Source organism: Staurois parvus, unplaced genomic scaffold (genome assembly GCF_062004578.1).
Source record: "Staurois parvus isolate SC_StPar_1 unplaced genomic scaffold, SC_StPar_1.0 ptg000655l, whole genome shotgun sequence".
NCBI classification, from domain to species: Eukaryota; Metazoa; Chordata; class Amphibia; order Anura; family Ranidae; genus Staurois; species Staurois parvus.
The window spans coordinates 33,341-56,774 of NW_028318451.1; the positions used below are offsets into that span (position 1 = coordinate 33,341).

At 43.1% G+C, this 23,434-nt stretch overlaps 1 protein-coding gene across 1 annotated transcript in view; it reads right to left on the reverse strand.

Moving 5' to 3' along the window:
* The window catches only part of MORN2 (MORN repeat containing 2), a 61,021-nt gene that overhangs the window by 10,134 nt on the left and 27,453 nt on the right, over window positions 1-23,434 (reverse strand). The window contains exons 2-3 of the mRNA XM_089694176.1: window positions 11,702-11,758; window positions 5,369-5,475 (exon numbers count right to left, since the gene is read on the reverse strand). Coding sequence (XP_089550302.1) covers window positions 5,369-5,475; window positions 11,702-11,758 — 164 coding nt within the window. The remainder of the gene's footprint in view (window positions 1-5,368; window positions 5,476-11,701; window positions 11,759-23,434) is intronic.

Consider the following 23,434-nt stretch of genomic DNA (forward strand, 5'->3'; position numbering starts at 1 on the left):
TGATTGGGCATTCAAAACAGGTCAACATGCGTTAGTAGATTCTGCACAGGACTAGCATTTCCTGTTAGGGCACCAGGAAGACTGGAACTGAACCCCGCTGTTTAGTGCTCACCACCTTAGCAGAGAGTAGAATACTGTGCCCAACTTCTCAGGCTATTTGGGGCTAAATATAATACGTTACAAAATTAAACTGGGCCTATATTAGATTAGATGTTTTCTTCATGCTAAGTAATGTATCTATGTAACACTTCCAGGTATTTTCACAGAAGAACTTTAAGAACTGTCAAACCAGCTTCTGAGCAGACGGCTTGGGGCCAGCATCAGTAGTGAGGAGCCTTTTTTTTTTTTTCCAGAGCGGCGGCAGTGGGCATCGAGATTGACGTTGGATCTACTTCAGGGGACATTCTCTTATTAAAGGATTTGTCAAAGAATGATCTTTTTTCACACTACAGCTTTTTTTTGTGAATGGGTAGTGGTACCATGTACCCCATACTCATTCACGTGGGGGGGGGGGGGGTTGGGGCTGGATCTGGGGTTTGTGGGGAAGAGGCCCTTGTCCCCATCAACATGGGGACAAGGTGCTTTGGGGGGGCTTTCCCAACCCCAAAGCACCCCCCCATGTTGAGGGCATGTGGCCTGGTATGGTTCCTGACCTGCCGGGCTGCATGCTCGGATAAGGATCTGGTATGGATATTAGGGGGAACCCCACGCCATTTTTTTTTTATTTTGGTGTGGGGCTTCCTCTCAAAATCCATACCAGACCTGAAGGGCTTGGTATGGATGGAGGGGGGGACTCCACACTGTTTTTTGTATTATTTTTTAATTGCCAGCAATTCTTTCTTTACATTCAGCTGTCAGTGGGAATCCTGCTGACAGCTGAAACATTAATGCATGCTTTTCACTACTAAAATATCGCATGACTTGCTAAAATTACTCATGCATATTTTAGTAGCCTTTTTCAGTGAATTTACTATATTTCAGTGCATTCTGGGCATTTAGGAGGGTCTCCTGAGTTTATCTTTTAAAAACGCTTTTAAACGCAAATGTACATAAACACGGTTAACGCGGTATGCAAACGCGGCTAAACCTACGTTTTCCAGCAGTTTCCATCGTTCAGCCCCATGTACATAAGCCCTAAAGATGACTTTTTATTTATATAGACAAAGCTATTTTTAAAAGTTATATTGTGATATATCAGAAATGCATTCATGCAGACTTGTTAAGTAATTCAAAGGTCCACTTTAATGTGTTTCAGATTCAAATTATTTGTCCATGTCAGAACACATATGCGGTGATTTTCTAAAACTGGAGAGCGCAAAATCTGCTGCAGCTGTGCGTGGTAGCCAATCAGCTTCTAACTTCAGCTTGTTCAATTAAGATTTGACAAAAAAAAAAAAAACTTGCAAGCTGATCCAGATTTTGCACTCACCAATTTTAGTAAATCAACTCCATAATTTGATAATGTTTTAATCAATGATTTAATGTTTTTATGCATAAATGTAAATGTTTTCCTAATATCCGAGTAGTGATCTCAAGACTTTAAGAATTACTTAGAAAAATATTAGTACTAGAAGAAACAAAAAATCATCTATAAGCATTTAAGAAATACTTATGATTTCAGTTAAAGGTTTAGATGTACAGGTGAAACTCGAAAAATTAGAATATCGTGCAAAAGTTCATTTATTTCAGTAATGCAACTTAAAAGGTGAAACTAATATATGAGATAGACTCATTACATGCAAAGCAAGATAGTTCAAGCCGTGATTTGTCATAATTGTGATGATTATGGCTTACAGCTCATGAAAACCCCAAATCCACAATCTCAGAAAATTAGAATATTACATGCAATCAATAAAACAAGGATTGTACATAGAACAATATCGGACCTCTGAAAAGTATAAGCATGCATATGTACTCAGTACTTGGTTTGGGCCCCTTTTGCAGTAATTACTGCCTCAATGCGGTGTGGCATGTAAGCTATCAGCCTGTGGCACTGCTGAGGTGTTATGGAAGACCAGGATGCTTCAATAGCGGCCTTCAGCTCTTCTGCATTGTTCAGTCTCATGTCTCTCATCTTTCTCTTGACAATGCCCCATAGATTCTCTATGGGGTTCAGGTCAGGCGAGTTTGCTGGCCAATCAAGCACAGTAATCCCACGGTCATTGAACCAGGTTTTGGTGCTTTTGGCAGTGTGGGAAAGTGCCAAGTCCTGCTGGAAAATGAAGTCAGCATCCCCATAAAGCTCGTCTGCGGAAGGAAGCATGAATTGCTCCAAAATCTCCTGGTAGACGTTGACCCTGGACTTAATGAAGCACAGTGGACCAACACCAGCAGATGACATGGCTCCCCAAATCAACACAGACTGTGGAAACTTCACACTAGACTTCAAGCATTTTGCAGTGTGTGTCTCTCCATTCTTCCTCCTTACTCTGGGTCCTTGGTTTCCAAATGAGATGCAAAAGTTGCTCTCATCAGAAAAGAGGACTTTGGACCACTCAGCAACAGACCAGGTCTGTTTTTTCTTTAGCCCAGGTAAGACGCTTCTGACGTTTGTTGTTCAGGAGCAGCTTGACAAGAGGAATATGACATTTGAATCCCATGTCCAGAATCCGTCTTTGTGTGGTGGCTCTTGATGCACTGACTCCAGCCTCAGTCCACTCCTTGTGAAAGTCCCCAACACTTTTGAATGGCCTTTTCCTGACAATTCTCTCCAGGCTGCGGTCATTCTTGCTGATTGTGCACCTTTCTCTTCCACGCTTTTCCCTTCCACATAACTTTCTATTAATGTGCTTTGATACAGCACTTTGGGAACATCCAACTTCTTTTGCAATTACCTTTTGACGCTTTCCCTCCTTATGGAGGGTGTCGATGGTTTTCTGCACAACTGTCAGGTCAGCAGTCTTTCCCATGATTGTGATTCCTACTGAACCAGACTGAGAGACCATTTAAAGGCTCAGAAACCCTTTGCAGGTGTTATGGCTTAATTAGCTGATTAGAGTGGGACAGTTTGAGCCTAGAATATTGTACCTTTTCACAATATTCTAATTTTCTGAGATTGTGGATTTGGGGTTTTCATGAGCTATAAGCCATAATCATCACAGTTATGACAAATCACGGCTTGAACTATGTTGCTTTGCATGTAATGAGTCTATCTCATATATTAGTTTCACCTTTTAAGTTGCATTACTGAAATAAACGAACTTTTGCACAATATTCTAATTTTTTGAGTTTCACCTGTATATATGTGTATATGAGCAAAGTAATGAAACCCCTAAAAATAGGTATAGAAAATATTTTCCAGACTCATACTTTACTTTTGCAGAAATTCTCCATATCCCACTTACATTACACTATATTAACAACTGACAGAAGTATGGTATGTGGCAATTTTAGCATCAATATTGATGGGCTTTTGTTTAGGTCAAGAACTACTTCTCCCCCATACAAGTCTACTAGCAAAAGTGTGCCTGTTCACTGAATGAGCTGAATACAGAAGCACATGATGGTGTAGTAGAAAGTGAATAAATTGGCATCGGAGCAGTGGCTGTGAGAGCAGAAGTGTGCATCAGTGTGTAGCAGTGAGTGCAAAAGAGCATATCAGTGCACTGCACTGCTAGCTACTAAAAAAGGGTGTATTGGTGCAGTGATGGCAAGTGCAGAAAAATGTGGCAGTGCACTGGTGATGAGTTTTGAAGTGCACATCAGTGCATCGGCAGTGACTGAAGAAGAGCATGTCAGTTCAGTGATGACAAGAGCAGATGAGAAAGTGAGTGTACTGATGGCGAGTACAGAAGAGCGTGTCTGTGCAATGGGAGGGAGTGCTCATTAGCACATTGGTGCAGTGGTTGTGAAATAGCAGTGTGCATCAGTGCAGTGGCAGCCTGAGTGCTGTGGATGAGAACATCTGCCAAAATAGTTAGAAGCCCCTCACACACACTTTTGCATCCTGACCTTTCTCACCTCAAGCAAACCATAGTCAGGAGCAATCTAAGTACTACCAAGCAGACTTGTGGTTATGTGGATCAAAAACAGACTGCAATATATCCCTACTGGTGGCCGGATGTAAGTGGACAAGCATTCACCTACTGTATATCCACCAACATGGACCACAAGGTCCATTCAGGTTGGTTGGACCAAATGGAAAAAGCTTGACCTGATCAACTGGGTGTGTATGGAAAGAGACAGATGCACATCCAGGCATTTACAGAGTTTACGGGGTCCATTTTTCCTCCATCAGAGCAGACATGTATGTCACAATTAACCACTTCCCGACCGGCCCTTATAAATAAATGGCTGGATGGTGGCACTGCAGGGTTGGGTGGCCGTTTATAAACGGCCTCCCCGTACCCTGCTTGTGCGCGCTCCCCGGGAGCGCGCAGCACCACGATCCAGTGCCCGCTGTGTCCTCCGGACACAGTGAAACACCGATCGTTGGACGGGACCTCTCTACGAGGTCCCGATCATGTGATCACTGATTGGCCAATCAGTGATCACATGCAAAGTAGTAAGCAAGATGTCACTTCTGACATCATTGCTTACTACGTGTGAAATCTGCGAATGATCACAGAGGTCACAAGGTACAAGGCTATTCACAACAGCCTTGTATTATGTGACAAGCTGTGACCAATCACAGCTCACTCGGTAGTTCTCAATGGCTGCAGGAATGCAGACAGAGAGAAAGAGAAATGATTGCTTTTACATCCTATATGGGTGTAAAAGCAATCAGTGTAAAAAAAAAATCTTCATCACCCCCCAAAAGTAGTACAGTGTCACCGTGGTGACACTGTACTGCTAGGGTGACAGTATGTAAAAAAAAATTAAAAAAATAATATAAAAAAAAATAAAAATGTTTAAAAATTATAATTTTTGGTTATAAACTAATTTGGCTTATTTATTTTTTTTACTAAAAAGATAACGGAATAAATTTTGGCCAAGATTTATGATGAAATATTATTTATTTGCAAAATTTTATAAGAAAAACACTTTTTTCAAAATTTTTGGACATTTTCATTTACATAGCAAAAAAAATAAAAATCCCAGCGGTGAATAAATACCACCAAAATAAAGTTTTATCTGTCTCAAAAAAATGGTAAAAAATTAATATGGGTACAGTGTTGCATGACCGTGCAATTGTCATTCAAAGTGTGATAGTGCTGAAAGCTGAAAATTGCCCTGGTCAGGAAGGGTGTAAAAGTGTCCGGACTGGAAGTGGTTAAGACATCCATTTCCATTCTCATCTGACTTAGCAGGGAATCATTTTTGGATGAATAGTGGGTGTCTATGTAAAAACAACTTTAAATATTATTATTTTACTAATATGACATTAAATAGACTGATTGTAAAGCATTTATACAGTATCTATTATTACCTTGTCATTTTTCCAGGATCCAGTATATGTAACACCATTTGGAGATTTATTTACTCCCATTCCATTTCTCTCAAATACTCCTGTTGCTGACCGTGTGCATTCACCATCTGAAGTAAAATGAATGCACATATTACCACCTCACGGGAACTACACTGGATCTCATTTGAAAACGTGAGAAGAAAATTGTATATGCAACTAGATTTGTTTTGAGAAGCTAAAGATGGTTCACGGACTTCCTCAGTTCAAGTGAGGAAAAAGTGAAAAGGTTGCTCACAACAACAAATCTAGTTTCTAACTAGAATATGCAACACACACTCCAGTTCATGTAACAAACCACATTATTTATTCCAACATGGGCAACTCAGTAACCCTAATCCAACAATATAACTACAAATGGGAAAAAGTGTGAAATAATCAATAATAATTAACATATTCAAACTGTAATGGTGCAGTTTGGATGGGTGTTAATCATTTAGGTCATGTGCTTGCAGGTGTAAATTGTTTTCAAATTGAATGACATTCCTACTACAATAGACATATGTTGGTTATGCGGAAATCTGTTAGTGGGTGGAGCAAGGTTTTCAGGGGATATGCAGGAGAAGATTGCCTCAAAGGCCTGCCAAGCTTGTCAATACCCAGCATGGTCATTTGCGGCACACAAATATTCGTTCACGGTGCACACCATGTTTGATAGATCTTGGCACACTCTAGCCTTAATAAGGATGACAGATGCTAACAGACTGCTCACCGGTCTTCAGCTCCCTGTAGCTCTTGTTTCCTGTGTGCTTATACTCCTGATTTCCTGTTACTGACCCGGCTGACTTCTGGACTACCCCTGCTTCTCTCCTGGTTACTGACCTCTGCTTTCTTTGCAGATCTGCCTCTGCCTGCATCCTGTACATGACCTTGACTTAGCCCCTGATTTTGGTGTTCTGAATCTGGCATTCATCCCTGACTTCGCCTCCTGTCTTGCCTGCTTGCTGTGACCTGCCTTCTGCTGTAAATGGCTGCATGATCCAGTACTCACCTGGCCTTATCACCTGGTTCCTATTTGCAGAAGTCCACCGCTACAGCACTACCTGTCTTCATAATATTTGGCACTATCTGCTTCTTTGGGCTCAGCATCTCCTGTTCCCTTCAGAGGTGTAGAGCACTTAGTCACCAGGAGAGCCCTCTCCTCAGTTCGGCCTCAAGACCAGGTACGTGACAAAGGTTCAAACAATGGCTGTCACCATTTTTAGCCATTGCAGACAGTTTATTACAATTAACTCAAATAACTTACACATGCCCTAGACTTCATAGCTCAATGGCAGTTTGAATTATATTTAGTTGTTTCACAACTTTTTACTCTTATAGTCATACTAATCAACAGCTAATTTCATTGCACCATGCTTATTTATATTCTAGTGTAAGTTCAACTTTTCAGAAAAAATTAAAAGATGAACTAATACCATATCCCTTTCCTCCCCCCTTGTCTTCACTGTACTTGTTTCTGTGGGTGATGAGTTGTCAGTGACCACGCAGCCAGTGTAGTGCTGCAGGAATTTGAATCCCCGCTCTTCTCCCTCTTCTTTCTGCAGCACTTCCGGGATGGATTCGAGCAATTCTAATCGGTCAGTGCAGACACAGAGCACCTTTCCAGGTGCGATGGTAGACTTCGCGAGAAGTTGGTTTCCTAGATTTTAAAAGCATAGGGATAACCGAATTAGACAGGCCCCTATGCCTTAGGACCTGGACTTCAACAGCCAGGCTGATAAAGCCAGTGAACAAAATGCAGGGTAGTAAACTGGTCTGTGGGACAGAAGATCTGGAAGATCTGGGAATGGCCCAGAAACAATTAGCCAGGCATCTGACGAGGTCGGAGTACCACGTTTGCCTGGACCAGTTTCGTATGATGCACAATCACCAGAATGCCCTCCCTCTGCTTCCTATGCAGCAGTTGGGGAAAAAGTTTTAGAGGAAAAATAGATCAGACTGAACTAATCCTGCAGAGCATCAGTTGCATTCTGGTTCCGCCATGATGGTTGATATAGGCCACTGTCATGGCAATGTCAGACTGGACCCTGATTTGATGATCTCACAACTGAGAGGTCCAGTATTGAAGTGTTGAAGGGATAACTGAATAGCTCTGAGCATGAAGGATATTAACTGGTAGATGAGCTTTCTAAGCAACCAAGTCCCTTGCACTGAGAGAGTATCCTTCCAAACCAAGGGGAGAAAGGATTTCTTCAACTCCAGCTCTGCATCACCAGGCCACAACAAGCCTGGTTTTGTGGGTCAGGTGTATGCAATGGTCCAGGGACTGGGCCTGCTTGTCCTGTGCTGCTAGAATGTTTAGTTGCATATCTCAAAAAATAAATTGGGCATATGTAACTGCTTTGAAAGAATCATCATTACTGGAATGTCTGAATGTGGGAGCAAAATACCTGGATAAGGCCTATACAAAATAGGTTGCAAAAGTGAACACATTGCAAAAGTCTTAATAGGTAGCTCCAAGCCTGGGCATGGTCGGCTGTATCTTAAGGATCAAAATTGCATCCTTAAAGAGAAACCCTGTCAGTGTTTTTGCTATCTGTGTTCCAATAGGGAGATTTCCCTTCAATTCCTGTCCCATAGCCAAAACAGAAAGGGAGAGAAAATGACTCCAAAGTGAGGGAATCCCTGGCTGTCACCAGAGTCACAGGACTAATTTCCCCATTGATATATTTCCTTTCTATTACTGTTCTGGGTACAACCCAAAATGTGGAATTTTCTTTAACTTTTGATGATAATGGTTAACATGACAAATAAAAAGGATGAATCTCCTTTATGAAGGCACAGAGAGCAAAAAAATACCCAACATGTGTTCTAATCCCTTTCAACTCTGTCCAATGTTAAAAAAAAAAAAAGTTTGCCTGTATTAATGTTTGCAGAAAAGGGCCACTAGAGCAACAAATTCAAATATAGCACAGCTCCGATTCCTGCCACATGGGCCAATAGAGTTGAAAATGGGGCCCTCTAAGTTAAACCTTAGGGCTAAAGCCCAAACTCACCAAAGCTGAGGTCCTGTGGTTCTCACACAGACACACAGGGGACAGAGAGGCAGGATGCAGAGAACATGTTGCTTTCACTAGTCTCCAACCTTTTGGTGGGCACACTCCCCAAGGAGTCTTTTGTGACAGGGTTCCACCAGTAGGTGCACCACGACCCTGGTCCTGTAAAATGCTCTGTGGCTGATTCACACATTACACACAGGTGTCTAAGGGAGTGTCTTCAGCAAAACCCATTTATCAAGAACACATTATAGATATCAAGGACCCTGCTCTTCCCCACAGCAAGGTCCAGGTATGGCTTTCATGGCAATGGATCAGCTGATCCAGAAAGCAGCCAAAGAGCCCCCTCTGGCTCTGCAGGATCTGCTAGAAAAAAAACAATCTTAGGAAAAATGTAATGAAAAGGTTTTGCCTCTCTCAGCGGAGAGAAGACATCCATTCATCTGGGACACAAGCTAAAGAACCAAGGCATGATAGTAGTGGGAAGAGTTATACTAGGCTGCCCTTATGTCTTTATTTGCCGGTGTCCAATTTCCGGAAGGCAGCAACATAACCCAACGCAGCTGATTTTATGTCACCCTGTGTTTTTTCAAGTATTTTCTGTGTAGGAGAAAAGTGGTGGAGGGAATGACAATGGGCTGTATATTCAGGAGTGCTACAGGGAATGGCAGCAGACAGTATGTGCAGGAGAGGAGTGTAGACAGAGAGCATTAGGTGGAATAAAGGGGAATGGAGGTTATAAGAGAAAGGAATATGCAGAACAGGATTACTGAAAGGTATGACATTGGATATTATGTGCAGGGCAGGAGTGAGGACAGCATAAATAGCTGCCAGGATTCGCAGGATAAAAGTACTGAAAGTTATGACAGTGGGCAGTATGGGGGGGGGGGGGGGGCAGAAAGTATGAGAGTGGACATATTTGCAAGAAAGAAGTGGGAGAAGCAGGAGAGAAATATGGGGAGTATAAAAGCAGACAGTATGTGTATTAGAGAATTATGGAGGTTATGAAGCAACAGAAGAGGATTGCATAACATGTGAGAAGGAGCTGTACCAACTAGTAAGGATTGGGAAGGGTATGGGCAGAGGAGTAAATGGTATAACAGTGGTAAGTGTCTGCAGGAGTTTGACAGTGGGTAGTAAATGTAAGAAAGGATTGTGAAGGGTATAACAATGGCAAGTATATGCAAGATCAGATTCTATGGGTTAGGATAGAAGGTTAAAGTGTTAATGAACCCACAACAGTAAAATCAATCTGCATATGTAGTAAAGCATGCTTGTCATACTCATTTGGAACTTAAGGGGTTAAGCCTCTGCATTATGTAAAAAAGATGTTTAATTCTGCCTTCTCTGATCTTTCCCTTCTTCCACTGTTCCAGACTCTTCTCCTGATAGAACAGAGCCCTGGGAGCAAGCTGCACATGCTGTTTGATGTGTATTGCTAAAGAGTTTTTCTTTTCTTGGGAGAGTGCATGTGATCAGCACAGGGCCAATCAGCACTGTCCAGACAGAGGGTCAAGGGTCCTGCAGTCTCATAGGACAGTGAAAGGAGAGTGAAAACTCCTCATACAAGCTTTAACCGCTTGCCGCCCTGCCACTGTATATATACGTGTGCAGGGCAGCACTCAGGCGCAAAACCACGTTTTAAAACGGGTTCGCGCTCCCACCAACCCGCGGGTGACACGATTCGATCCCGGAGGGATCAGTCATTAGATTTCAGCCAGTGATGTCTGGCTGAAATCAGATGATCGGTTCCTGTCCTATCCTGTCCTGTGTTGACATTTACACAGGACAGGATATGATGTAATTCTTCTCTGCCTGGACACATTCCGTTCCAGACAGAGAAGAAGACACAGTGTCACTGATCAGTGAACCAATTTTTATTGATCACTGTATCAGTGTCGCTGGCGACTTCCGATAGTGTTAGCGCCCCTCCCAGATAGTTCCAGATTGCCCGCTAGTACACCAGAAATCCCATTTAACCCCTTAATACCCCCCCCCCCCCCCCGTTAACCCCTTCACTGCCCTGTCACCAGTGTCACTGATCAGTGAACCAATTTTTACTGATCACTGTATCAGTGTTGCTGGCGACTTCCGATAGTGTTAGCGCCCCTCCCAGATAGCGCCAGATTGCCCGCTAATACACCAATAATCCCGTCTAACCCCTTAATCTCCCCCCCCCAGTTAACCCCTTCACTGCCCTGTCACCAGTGTCACTGATCAGTGAACCGATTTTTACTGATCACTGTATCAGTGTCGCTGGCGACTTCCGATAGTGTTAGCGCCCCTCCCAGATAGCGCCAGTTTGCCTGCTAGTGCACCAGAAATCCCATTTAACCCCTTGATCGCCCTCCCCCCCCCAGTTAACCCCTTCACTGCCCTGTCACCAGTGTCATTGATTACAGTGAACAGGTTTTTACTGATCACTGTATTAGTGTCACTGGTGACTTCCGATAGTGTTAGCGCCCCTCCCAGATAGCGCCAGTTTGCCCGCTAATGCACGGGATTTTTTTTTACCAAAAACATGTAGCAGAATACATTTTGGCTTAAATTTATGACTAACTGAGTTTACGATATATTTTTTATAGCTGAAAGTAGAAAATATTGTTTTCTTTCAAAATTTTCGTGTTTTTTTTTATTATAGCGCAAAAAATAAAAAGCGCACAGGTGATCAAATACCACCAAAAGAAAGCTCTATTTGTGTGAAAAAAAGGACGTAAATTTCGTTTGGGTACAGCATTGCATGACCGCGCAATTATCATTTGAATTAGTGCAGCGCTGTATAGCAAAAAAAGGCATAAATTACAGTATCTATACCATAGTTTGTAGACGCTATAACTTTCACACAAAGCAATCAATATACACTTATTGGGATTTTTTTACCAAAAACATGTAGCAAAATACATTTTGGCTTAAATTTATGACTAACTTTGAGTTTACGATATATTTTTTATAGCTGAAAGTAGAAAATATTGTTTTTTTTCAAAATTTTTGTGGTTTTTTTGTTTATAGCGCAAAAAATAAAAAGCGCACAGGTGATAAAATACCACCAAAGGAAAGCTCTATTTGTGTGAAAAAAAGGACGTAAATTTCATTTGGGTACAGCATTGCATGACCGCGCAATTATCATTTGAATTAGTGCAGCGCAAACAGCAAAAAAAGGCCTGGTCATTAAGGGGGGTAAATCCTCAGGTGCTCAAGTGGTTAACCAGTGCTATTTTCTTCACAATCAATGAATGACAAGTTGCCAAACCTTTGCACATTATACATTAGTAGGAAAAAAAAACTACAATTAATTTCTTACCATAAGTGTCTCCATTTGGGAACACAAATGAAATGTGACAGACTTCTGGAGTTACTTCTAAAAAAAAAGATGAGCCATTGTAAGTAATTTACAGTAAATAAACAAATATTTAACTTTGAAGTAACATTTTAGACAAAACATATCAGGAAATCATTCAAAAATAATTGTTATGCATAATATATGTGACTGTTATTCCTCCTTTTCCATAGATCTATTCACTCTTTTCAATCAATATCACTAAGCCCGCATTTCCATTTCTAGTATGCAAATTAAAGGGCATATTTTAAAAAGTCCAGTGACTTTGCGCTACACTGACAATACCAAATTATGCAAGGAAAATAGGTCTTTTTACATGCCAGTAAAATCTTTTCTTGGATTACAGTCTAGGACCTTAGTCTTAAAGTGGAATTCCAGTCACAACCTAACTACTCCTAAAAAATGTCCAGTCCAGTGACGTTAGATTTCTTTTGACCGGAATTCGATTTAAACCATGGGTTATATGCCTTTACTTTCAGGTGACTGGACACTGGCAAAAAGGTGCAGATACATCCTTATACACCCCCTTCCACTCCCAAAAAGCTTTTTCTTCATAGAAAGCAATAAGGAGATCATAAAGGACCTGTGTCTTGTACTGTACTTAAAAAACAAGGATTTTACTGGTAAGTCAAAAATCCTAATTTCTTAATTGTACAGTATAAAACACAGGATTTTAGTCTTAACTATGAGATGCCCAAAAGCAGTTCAGCTAAGAAGTAGACAATGCAGCATACAATGCAAAAAGACCCATTTAATAACCAAGTCAAGAAAGGGCTCCAGATGGGGCGTGGCTTACATGTAAAGCATGGTGGACATCTGCTAGGGGAGCTCCTATCATTCTGACTTAATCTTGGCTGTTTCCTGCTGTATCCAGCCGTACCTTTTTTCTTCCTGGCTTTGAGAGCTTGCTGTGATCCCCGTGTTGACTATGACATATAAACGCTGCTCCACTTCCCTACAGCAGTCAGATCCCACGGCGGTCTCGTGCTGTGACAGCATCTTAGCTAGAAAGCTGCATGCACTGTTGGCTGAGATGGAGGCTGCTGGACTCTCTGAGCACTCCGCTCATTCTCTGGGTCTGTCTCCCGGCAAAGACACCGAGGTTATCCTGAAGGCTACAGAGTACAGCAAGACATCTCTTATGGTCCGGACTGACCATCTGGCAGAAGAGTGAAATTCTAAGTGAGGTCAGAGGTCACCAAAACAGAATCCCGCATCTCTACCACTGAGGACACCACCGCTCAACATACCGATCTCTTACATTCCCTTCAGCATACAGTCACTGATGGCTAAATCAGATGCTGAAAATCGTCTGTGGCAGAGCAATGTCTGTGAGCTAGGCCTTCTGGAGGGAGCAGAAGGGGACAACCCGGCAGAATTTCCAGAGTCTTTCTTCAAAACTCTTCAAGGCCTTGCTGAAGTCTTCCCTATCTATGTGGCTGAGCGAGCCCACAGGGTTCCTACTGGCAAAGGTGTTCCTGAAGCACCACCCAGACCCTTCCTGGTTCATTTTCTAAACTACTGGAATACGGATTGGATCCTCAATGAAGCTTGGAAATACGCTACGCTACCCTATGAGAACACCACGGTTCATCTGTTTGCCGACTTCTACGCGGAGCTACAGAAGAGTCCTTTAATGAGGTACGATGGAAACTCAGTGAGAAAGGTGTGCAATACAGTATGCTATACCCTAGTTGGCTCCGTGTTTCCTATGAAGGCTCTGTGTGGTTCTCAAATACCCCTAAGGAGGCTGGCAACTGGTTATTGACCGTTTGCTACTCGGGTCAGTATTGCTTTTAGCCCTTTACCCCTGTGCTCACCTATGGCACATTTTCCATATGTAATGGAGGAGCTCCCCCTCTTGATGGACACTGCTGTTTAGTTGTACTGATTGTACCCCTTTAGTTCAGTGGTCAGAAGAATATCGTGGACTATCCGGAAGAGGATCTTGTGCTTGATCTCCTACAGATCTACCATGACTGTTAAGCAGACTTTAAGTCTAGTTTTGGGTATTAAATTGCCTTAGACAAGTTATATTGCAGTCTAATATAGGAAATAGGGAGTTTAAATGTTATGTTAAGTTTTTATCTGCTCAGCTGCTATCACATTTTTCTGGTTGGTTTGGGTCTATATCTTCCATGTATTTGTTCCTTGTGACCAAATGGCACCCCCCTGGCCAGTATCTTGGCCTGCAGGGTCTCTAATTTTGCTTCTCCCTTCTGACTCATTTCAGTTACCACATACAGTATGGATTGAAAACTTATCTCATGGGACATCCGAGGTCTCATTGATAAAATCAAATGATCACTGTTATTTAAATTCCTTAATTCTCACAAACTGCATATACAATATTATTCCTACAGGAAACCTATCTTATGGGTAATAGGATATTGGCACTAAGGTGGTCCTGGTACGGTTGAAAAGGTTATTACAGATCCCGGGGGTAGATATAATATTTTGTGTTTAGACATATGTGCAACCATTTCCGTTTAGGCCTTTGTTAATGTATATGTTCCCCCCCCCCCTTTTGACCTTACATTTTTTTATACATCTTCAACCTCGCACTCTTCATGGGCACCTTTCCCTCCCCGCTCAAACATGCACTGATTACCCCCATACTCAAAAAACCTGCGCTGGACCCCACCTGTTTGAATAACTTAAGATCCATCTCCCTGCTCCCATTCGCCTACAAACTTCTCATACCCTGCAACCGGTTCACAACCGTATGAACTGCTACCTCACTGACAACAACCTTCTTGATCCCTGACAGTCCAGCTTCCGCCCACAACATTCCACTGAAACTGCCCTACTAAAACTCACTACGACCTACTAACTACTAAAACCAATTGCCATTACTCCATACTCGTACTCCTTGACCTTTCCGCTGCCTTTGACACAGTTGACCACCCGCTCCTCTTCAGTATACTCCACTCCATCGATCTCTGTGACTGCTCTCTCCTGGTTTTCCTCTTACCTTTCTCAGCGCACTTTCAGCGTCACATATAATGCCTCCTCCTCCACTCCTCTCCTTCTTTCCATTGGGGTACCCCAAGGTTCTGTCCTTTTCTCTCTCTACACCTCCTTCCTGGGCCAACTAATAACCTCCAATGGCTTCCAATACCACCTCTACACTGATGACACCCAGATTTCTCTCTCCACTCCCCAGATCACCCCTTCAATCTCCTCATGTATCACAAATCTACTAAGCGACATATCAGCATGGATGTCACACCACTACCTTAAACTCAATCTTTCCAAACCGAGCTTATAATATTTTCCCCCCCCCCATCCCCCACTCATGACTTTACCATTAAGATCAACAGCACAACCATTGGTCCTTCCCCTCATGCCAGGCGTAATCCTAGACTCTGATCTCTCCTTTTGGACCCACAGCCAATCACTGGCTAAATCCTGCACCTCAACCTCCAGAACATTTCCAAAATCTGCCCCTTTCTGACCAATGACACTACAAAACAACTTATCCACACCTTGGTTATATCCCGCCTTGATTACTGCAACTCCATCCTCACTGGTCTACCGTTACACAGGTAATCCCCCCTTCAGTCTATTATGAGTGCTGCTGCTAGACTCATACACCTTACCACCGATCAGTGACTGCTGCCCCTCTCTGCCAATCTTTTCATTGGCTCCCACTAACCCGACTTATAAAATTCAAAATACAAACCACAGCTTACAAAGCCATCCACAACACTGCCCCTAGCTACATCGCCAACCTCATCCACAGATATTGCCAAAATCGCCCACTCTGCTTCTCCCAAGACATCTTCCTCTCTAGCTCCCTCATTACCTCCTCCCACGCTTGCCTCCAGGACTTCTGGAACTCCCTACCACAGTATGTCCAGTCAGTCCCCACCCTGTCTGCCTTTAGGCAATCATTGAAAACTCACTTATTCAGGGAAGCTTACCCCACCTCCACCTAAGAACTGCACTTGAGTCACCTCCACCAGATCATCCCTTACAGCTATCACCTTTTGTATTACCTCCCCCTTCCTTTAGATTGTAAGCTCCACGAGCAGGGCCCTCATATTCCTTCTGTACTGAAATGTATTGTAATTGTGCTGTCTCCCTTATAATGTAAAGCGCTGCGCAAACTGTTGACACTATGGCCCTGATTCACTATTGGGCGTGGGCGCATATTTATGGGCTTAAGCCCAATTTTCATGGGCGTCCGTCATTTTTTACCCTGCAACCTAATTCACTATTGAGCAGAGCCCATAAGCAGATGCCCAATCTAATTCACAAAAAGACACACGCCCGAAATCAGACTCACAAAACAGACTTGCTAAGAAGCAAGTCTAAAACCATGAAAAATCACTGCAGAGACATGTTCACTTAGAAATTTGCTTTGCCAAATATCAGGACTTCACTTTAAACAATATCTGCTATTTCCAAAAAAATTAAAAATGTGTTAAAAATCGTTTTTTTCAAGGAAATCGACACAGTAAAAATCTAGAAGCCCGTGCAGTGTCTTTGGCAGATACAACTGAGCATGTGCAGAACACATTTTAGACTTCTGCCATGGGCGTTTGCTTTTTAGCCACTGACTAATAGTGAATCTGATTGTGGATTCCTCTGAGAGCCGGCACTCGCTCGCGACTATTGTGTTTAATAAACAGCACTCGGCATATCTTCATGTAATCTAACTAGATTTCCTTAGTTCTAGTGATTCTATTTTTGTTTCTTATCCTTTATAATTATTTCTGTAATGATTTTACTTATTTCAAAGGTCTAGATAATATTTATTTTGACAGCTGAATGTAAAAATAAAGGTCCACAATAAAAAAAAAAAAAAAAAAAAAAAAACAGCATGGGTCCCCCCTCTCATCCATACCAAGCCCTTCAGGTCTGGTATGGATATTAAGGGGGAACTCCACGCTGAAATTTAAAAAAAAAAAAACAGCGTGGGTCCCCCTCAACATCCATACCAGACCCTTATCCGAGCATGCAGCCCGGCAGGTCAGGAAAGGGGGGGGACGAGCGAGCGCCCCCCCCCCTCCTGAACCATACCAGGCCACATGCCCTCAACATGGGGGGGTGCTTTGAGGCAGGGGGGCTCCCCCCCCCCAAAGCACCTTGTCCCCATGTTGATGAGGACAAGGGCCTCTTCCCCACAACCCTGGCCGGTGGTTGTGGGGGTCTGCGGGCGGGGGGGCTTATCAGAATCTGGAAGCCCCCTTTAACAAGGGGGCCCCCAGATCCCGGCCCCCCCCCTACGTGAACGAGTCTGCGGTAGATGCTCCCGCAGACTCCTTCACAAAAAAAAAAAGTGTGGTGTAAAAAAAACACAGTACAGGGTCTTTGACAAGTCCTTTATTAAAACAATGTCCCCCGAAGTAGATCCAACGTCAATCACGGCGGCGGCGGCAGGGACCCGAAAAAAGAAAAAAAAAAAAAGGTTCCGCTCCCGTCGGAGGCTTCCAGCCATGTGAAGAAGAGGCTAGCTGACAGTTCTTATATAGGTATGGGGCGGGGCCAGCCGGGCACATCATCCCGCCCCTTACCTATTTGAGAAATGTCACCCTGTCTCTCCGCTGAGGCTAACTAGCTGAATGCAGGAGACAGTCTGACATTTCTTATATAGCTATGGGGCGGGGCCAGCCGGGGACATCATCCGAGTGACCCCGCCCCATGTCACATGCTTGCTGTTCCCGGCTGGCCCCGCCCCATAGCTATATAAGAAATGTCAGACTGTCTCCTGCATTCAGCTAGTTAGCCTCAGCGGAGAGACAGGGTGACATTTCTCAAATAGGTAAGGGGCGGGGATGATGTGCCCGGCTGGCCCCGCCCCATACCTATATAAGAACTGTCAGCTAGCCTCTTCTTCACAAGGCTGGGAGCCTCCGACGGGAGCGGAACCTTTTTTTTTTTTCTTTTTTCGGGTCCCTGCCGCCGCCGCCGTGATTGACGTTGGATCTACTTCGGGGGACATTGTTTTAATAAAGGACTTGTCAAAGACCCTGTACTGTGTTTTTTTTACACCACACTTAGTTTTTTTGTGAAGGAGTCTGCGGGACCATGTACCGCAGACTCGTTCACGTAGGGGGGGGGGGGCGGGATCTGGGGGCCCCCTTGTTAAAGGGGGCTTCCAGATTCTGATAAGCCCCCCGCCCGCAGACCCCCACAACCACCGGCCAGGGTTGTGGGGAAGAGGCCCTTGTCCTCATCAACATGGGGACAAGGTGCTTTGGGGGGGGGAGCCCCCCCTGCCTCAAAGCACCCCCCCATGTTGAGGGCATGTGGCCTGGTATGGTTCAGGAGGGGGGGGGGGTGCTTGCTCGTCCCCCCCCTTTCCTGACCTGCCGGGCTGCATGCTCGGATAAGGGTCTGGTATGGATATTGAGGGGGACCCACGCTGTTTTTTTTTTAAATTTCAGCGTGGAGTTCCCCCTTAATACCCATACCAGACCTGAAGGGCTTGGTATGGATGAGAGGGGGGACCCACGCTGTTTTTTTTATTATTTATTTAATTCACGGAAATAATTTAAAATTCAGCTGTCAGTGGGAAACCCCGATGACAGCTGAAACATTCCTTCTGTCCCTGCAGAGAGCTCCGCTATTATATTTGACATTAAAAAGTATAGAGACTGCAACATTGTATCCATTTGTATCCATTCCGGATATATATGTTTTTATTCGGATACAAATAGATACAATGTTGCAACCTTTATACTTTTTAATGTCAAATATAATAGCGCAGCTCTCTGCAGGGACAGAAGTAATTACTTCGCTATTATATTTGCAGGCCGTAGATGGGGCGAAAATCGAACAATTTTTTTGCCATTGGTGGTAACGTCGGCCCATTGAACAACCGATTTTTTTTTTTTAAAACGGTCAGTTTTCGCCCCATCTAAGGCCTGCATTTTTCTTTTTCTTATTCTTTTTTTTTATTCTTTTTCTTGCAGGTCATGGCTCATGTGCAGATTATTTATCTGTTAAAAGATCAGCCAATTTGCCGATCATTGCAGCTAAAATCGGCCGATCTGCAAAATCGGCCAATTTTTATCCAAATTTACCAATTAAAAAAAGTTGCAAAATCCCCAAAAATGGCTGACCAATTAACCCACTAACGGGCTGAAAATCAGCCGATTTTTTTTGCGGACGATTTTAGACCCATGTAAAGCAGGCCATAGATGGGTCTAAAATCGGCCGATTTTTCTGCCGAAAAGAAAATCGAACGATTTTCGGGCCGTTAGTGGGTTAATTGGTCAGCTGTTTTTCGGGATTTTGGCACATTTTTTTTATCAGTAAATTTGGAACAAAAAATTTTCAACTTTACTGGTAAACAAAATATGCTAAAATCCCAAAAAATGGCTGACCAATTATCCCAATAACGGAAGAGGCCCTTGTACCCATTAACATGGGGACAAGGTGCTTTGGGGGGGAGCCCCCCTTCCCCAAAGCACCCCCCCATGTTGAGGGCAGGTGGCCTGGTATAGTTCAGGAGGGGGGGCGCTCGCTCGTCCCCCCCCCCTTTCCTGACCTGCCGGGCTGCATGCTCGGATAAGGGTCTGGTATGGATTTTGGGGGGATCCCCAAGCTGTTTTTTTTATTTCAGCGTGGAGTTCCCCCTTAATATCCATACCAGATCCGAAGGGCTTGGTATGGATGGGAGGGGGGACCCCACGCTTTTTTTTTTTTTTTTTACATTCAGCTGTCAGTGGGGAACCCCGCTGACAGTTGAAACATTAACACATGGCTGTCGCTCCTACAATCCCGCATGAGTTATGTTATCAACTCATGCAGCATTTTAGTAGCGAAAACCAATGCAGCGCTCATGTTTCAGCTGTCGGCGGAGTTCCCCACTGACAGTTGATGTAAAAGTATTGCAGGGAATTATAAACAATTTGTAAAAAACCCGGCGTGGGGTCCCCCCTCCCATCCATACTAAGCCCTTCGGGTCTCGTATGGATGTTAAGGGGTAACTCCACGCTGAAATTAAATAAAAAACAGCATGGGGTACCCCCCAAAATCCATAACAGATACTTATCTGAGCATGCAGCCCAGCAGGTCAGGAAAGGGGGGGGGGACAAGCGAGCGCCTCCCCCCCTCCTGAACCATACCAGGCCACATGCCCATACCAAATTATTCAAACATTTGTAAACAGACCAATTAACTGAAATGGTTTAGCATTTGTACCCCAAATATGACGTTCCCTGAGGCATTGGTAAACCGAGGTACGCCTGTATTAGTATTGCAATCCTTTGTATTGGGATACATAGAACCATCATACATGTGAATTGGCAACATAGCACAACATTTGTGTCACATTGGAGATATCTGGTAGTTACACTGAACTTGCCCAGGGACCTAAGATTGATTCACAGCACAGAAATACAGGCTGGATTAGCAATGTAGCTCCGTGGATTAGTGGTTAGCACTACTGCCTCACAACTCTAGGGTTGTCGGTTTGAATCCCAACCACGGCAAGGAAGTAGTATGATCTCCGTGTGTGGCTGTCTTCAAATAGATGTTCTGGCAACATCTTTGCTTTCTGTCTAAGTGATCCCTAAAATGTGAATTAGAATGAGGCCTTGTCTGTTGAAACACCTTCAAAGCTGCACCTTATGTGAATGTCATACAATGGGGTAAGATAAGAGCCTGGAGCACTAATAGATTTGATAATGATGGTTTACACTCAACCCACTTTTGTGAAGGATTTGGCAAGCAAAGAGCTGACAGAGAGAGAGAAGAGCGAGCCAGTGAGATGAAGAAGAGTGAGCGAGAAAAATATACTGAAGAGTGATAAAGAGAGACATACAGAAGAGTGAGCGAGAGAGAAGAGCGAGCCAGTGAGACAAAGAAGAGTGAGCGAGAGAGAAAAGACTTGGTTGGTGAATCCACACATCAAACTTGTCACAAATACTGGTATGGATTTTTCCACCAAATGCAAAGCAGACCGCACGCCTTCAAAGATTTATTTCCTTTGTTAATTCTCCTGCTTCGTTCACACTATATGCAAATGAAAATTACTGTTTAAGTTGCCAATTTTACTGTGTTTTCTAGAGAATTACTAACTAGTTGTGTTTTCAATTGTGTGTAGCATTGCGATTTCTATTTGAGTCTAGATGTTAAATTGCTAATAAATGGCCAAAATCTTCAAATACCTTTGAACTCTCACTGCAACAAATGGCGTACGTCAATACACTCACATTCACATTCATTATATCCAATATCAGGTACCATGTCAATTCACAAATCGCACCTGAAATTGCACACCCTGGATGCGACTTGTCATGCGATTGGCATGGCCAGCAACTTGCCCTTTGCATGGCAAATTGCACACAATGTTACTGGGGGCTAACACCACTGTCACATCTAATCCGATGCGGCAATTGCCCAACTTACAGTGAAGTTGCACGAGTTCACAATCCAATTGGATGTGAACAGAGCCTACAGTGGCCAATAGGGTGCGACTTGGTCTACGATTTGCAAGTCGCCTGTAATTCCAATTGCATGGCAATCGCAAACAATGTTACTGGGGGCTACCCGGTCACATTAAAGCAGATTTCTAAGTGGTGTTATTGACACCACAGTCACATCATGTGACTTGCATAGAAGTTGCATGATTTCAAAGTTAGGGTACATGGTGATTTCAAGTGCAATTTGCAAGACAATCGACACCGATCTCTCAGCAAATTGCATGAAAAGTAGTGTATTCATTACTCTATTATTACTTGCGGCTCCAACCAAGTTTGAACCACAACAATATGAACGCTCCAATAGCGTGCACATTGAGTGGGACTTGGCATGTGATTTGCACAACATGCAAGTTGTAAATCGTCTGCAAAGTCGCACCCTATTGTCTGCTATTAGAGTGACCACATGGGTGCGTTTCAAACACTGATTTCTATAGTAGTACATGTACTACTTTAGTGGCAATTTGCATAGAGATCTGTGTCAGATGTCTTGAAAATTGCATTAAAATGGTCAACTTTACTGTAAGTCGCAGGATTTGTAAATCAGCTTTGCCCAGAGTGTAATGTTTGGTGATGTTTGATTTCTGGAGTGTTTTGCCAATTGATGGGAAATTCACCATACTAGTCAAATCGATTTGTCATTTTCAGTATTGCATACAAGATGTGGTCATGTGACTGTCTTAACTCATGCGAGAATCTGGAGGGAATTGTGACCATAGTAGCAATAACGGTTCCAATTGGGGTTCCCTTTCACATCCCTGCTCAATGTTCTGTTGTATGCTGCACACGTACATTTCACTGTATATTTCTTTCTGATTTGTGGGGCCTGTATACCAAGGGTTAATGCAGGTAGGAAGCGGATTCATCAGGTGAAAACACTTTCACTGACCAAATTAAGGTCAGTGGTGGGTGTGGCTTCATTGGGTGTGGGGCCTTGTTTGGCGTGCTCCAAATACAACCTAGCTTATATAAAGATGTGCAGTAGGGAGTGATTTGGCCTGTTACTAGGCCGGGTGGTTTGTGACTAAGTCCTTGCTTGTAGTGGTTTGGGGGAAGAAGAGATTTTGTGCTGAATTGCCCCAGACACCACCCAGGCTGTGTTTGGAAGTGGGCTGGAAATGTTTGCATATTTTTGGCCTTGTAAAGTGTTTGTGTGTTATTGCACAATGATTGTGTTTTTTCTCTTTGCATTGAAAGCCTCACACATGTCAATCGTTTTGTTTAAAATCTGCTCTTGTTTTAATTTTGCTTGCTTATTTAGACTCAAATGCATTTTTCTGACAAACCTGCTGACAAATGTATGTGTAGGGGATTTGTAGAGGTGGGAGGGGATTTGTAGAGGTGGGAGGGTTTTTTTTCACATGCTTTGTTTTCTTGATATTTTGATCTGAAGACTTTTTTTTTTTGAATGGATCTTTATACTACGTGATTGTGTAAGTAAATCCTATGTGCATGAAAATGTTACTTGATTCATCTTCCCCTTTGTTTCCTGCTATAACCTGTGCACACACAGTTCACTAGAAGTATCTTTAGATTGTAAGCTCTTATGAGCAGGAGTGTTTTATTTTTGCCACATCAATCCTATTTTTGTGACTCACCAAGATATTGACTGTACCTACTTGTTCCTGCTGACCAAATAAATGAAGATATATTTGATCAATAAATGTTTCACCGATGTTTTTGTGTTTATTTTATGTTCAATATATGAACAACCTTAATAGTTACTTTGTATACTTATATAATCTGCTCAAATGTAGCTTGTAAGAGCGTGAATATGCAAGTGTGTGCAAACTGGCTTTTTCAAAACCAAAAAAAAAAAACCCACTTGCACCACAATATTATGTACTAATGAATGTCACATTCACTGTGCAGCCAGCTACAGGTTTTCTACAATTCGATTTACAGTAATAAAATAGTCCACACTTTGTTGATTTTTGGCCTTTGGCAACAAATATTAGCCAAGGTTAAAAAAAACAAATCAATAAGAAACACACATTTGCGAAAGCTATCATAGCCGCACATAGAAATGCGCGATTGCAAACAAATAAGCACCAAACAGGCGTCCCCATGGCGCATGAACGGCTATCCTGGAAGTCCGTCATCACGTGCGCGCGCACCCGGAAGTGGTTGTGGGGAGTGTAAGTGGATGACAAGTGGTTGGAGGTTTTGTGTTGGTTGAAAATTTTGATAACCTTATTGGCATTTGGACATGGCTAGAGCACAGTTATCAACTGAGGAGATGATCCTTATATGTACAGTA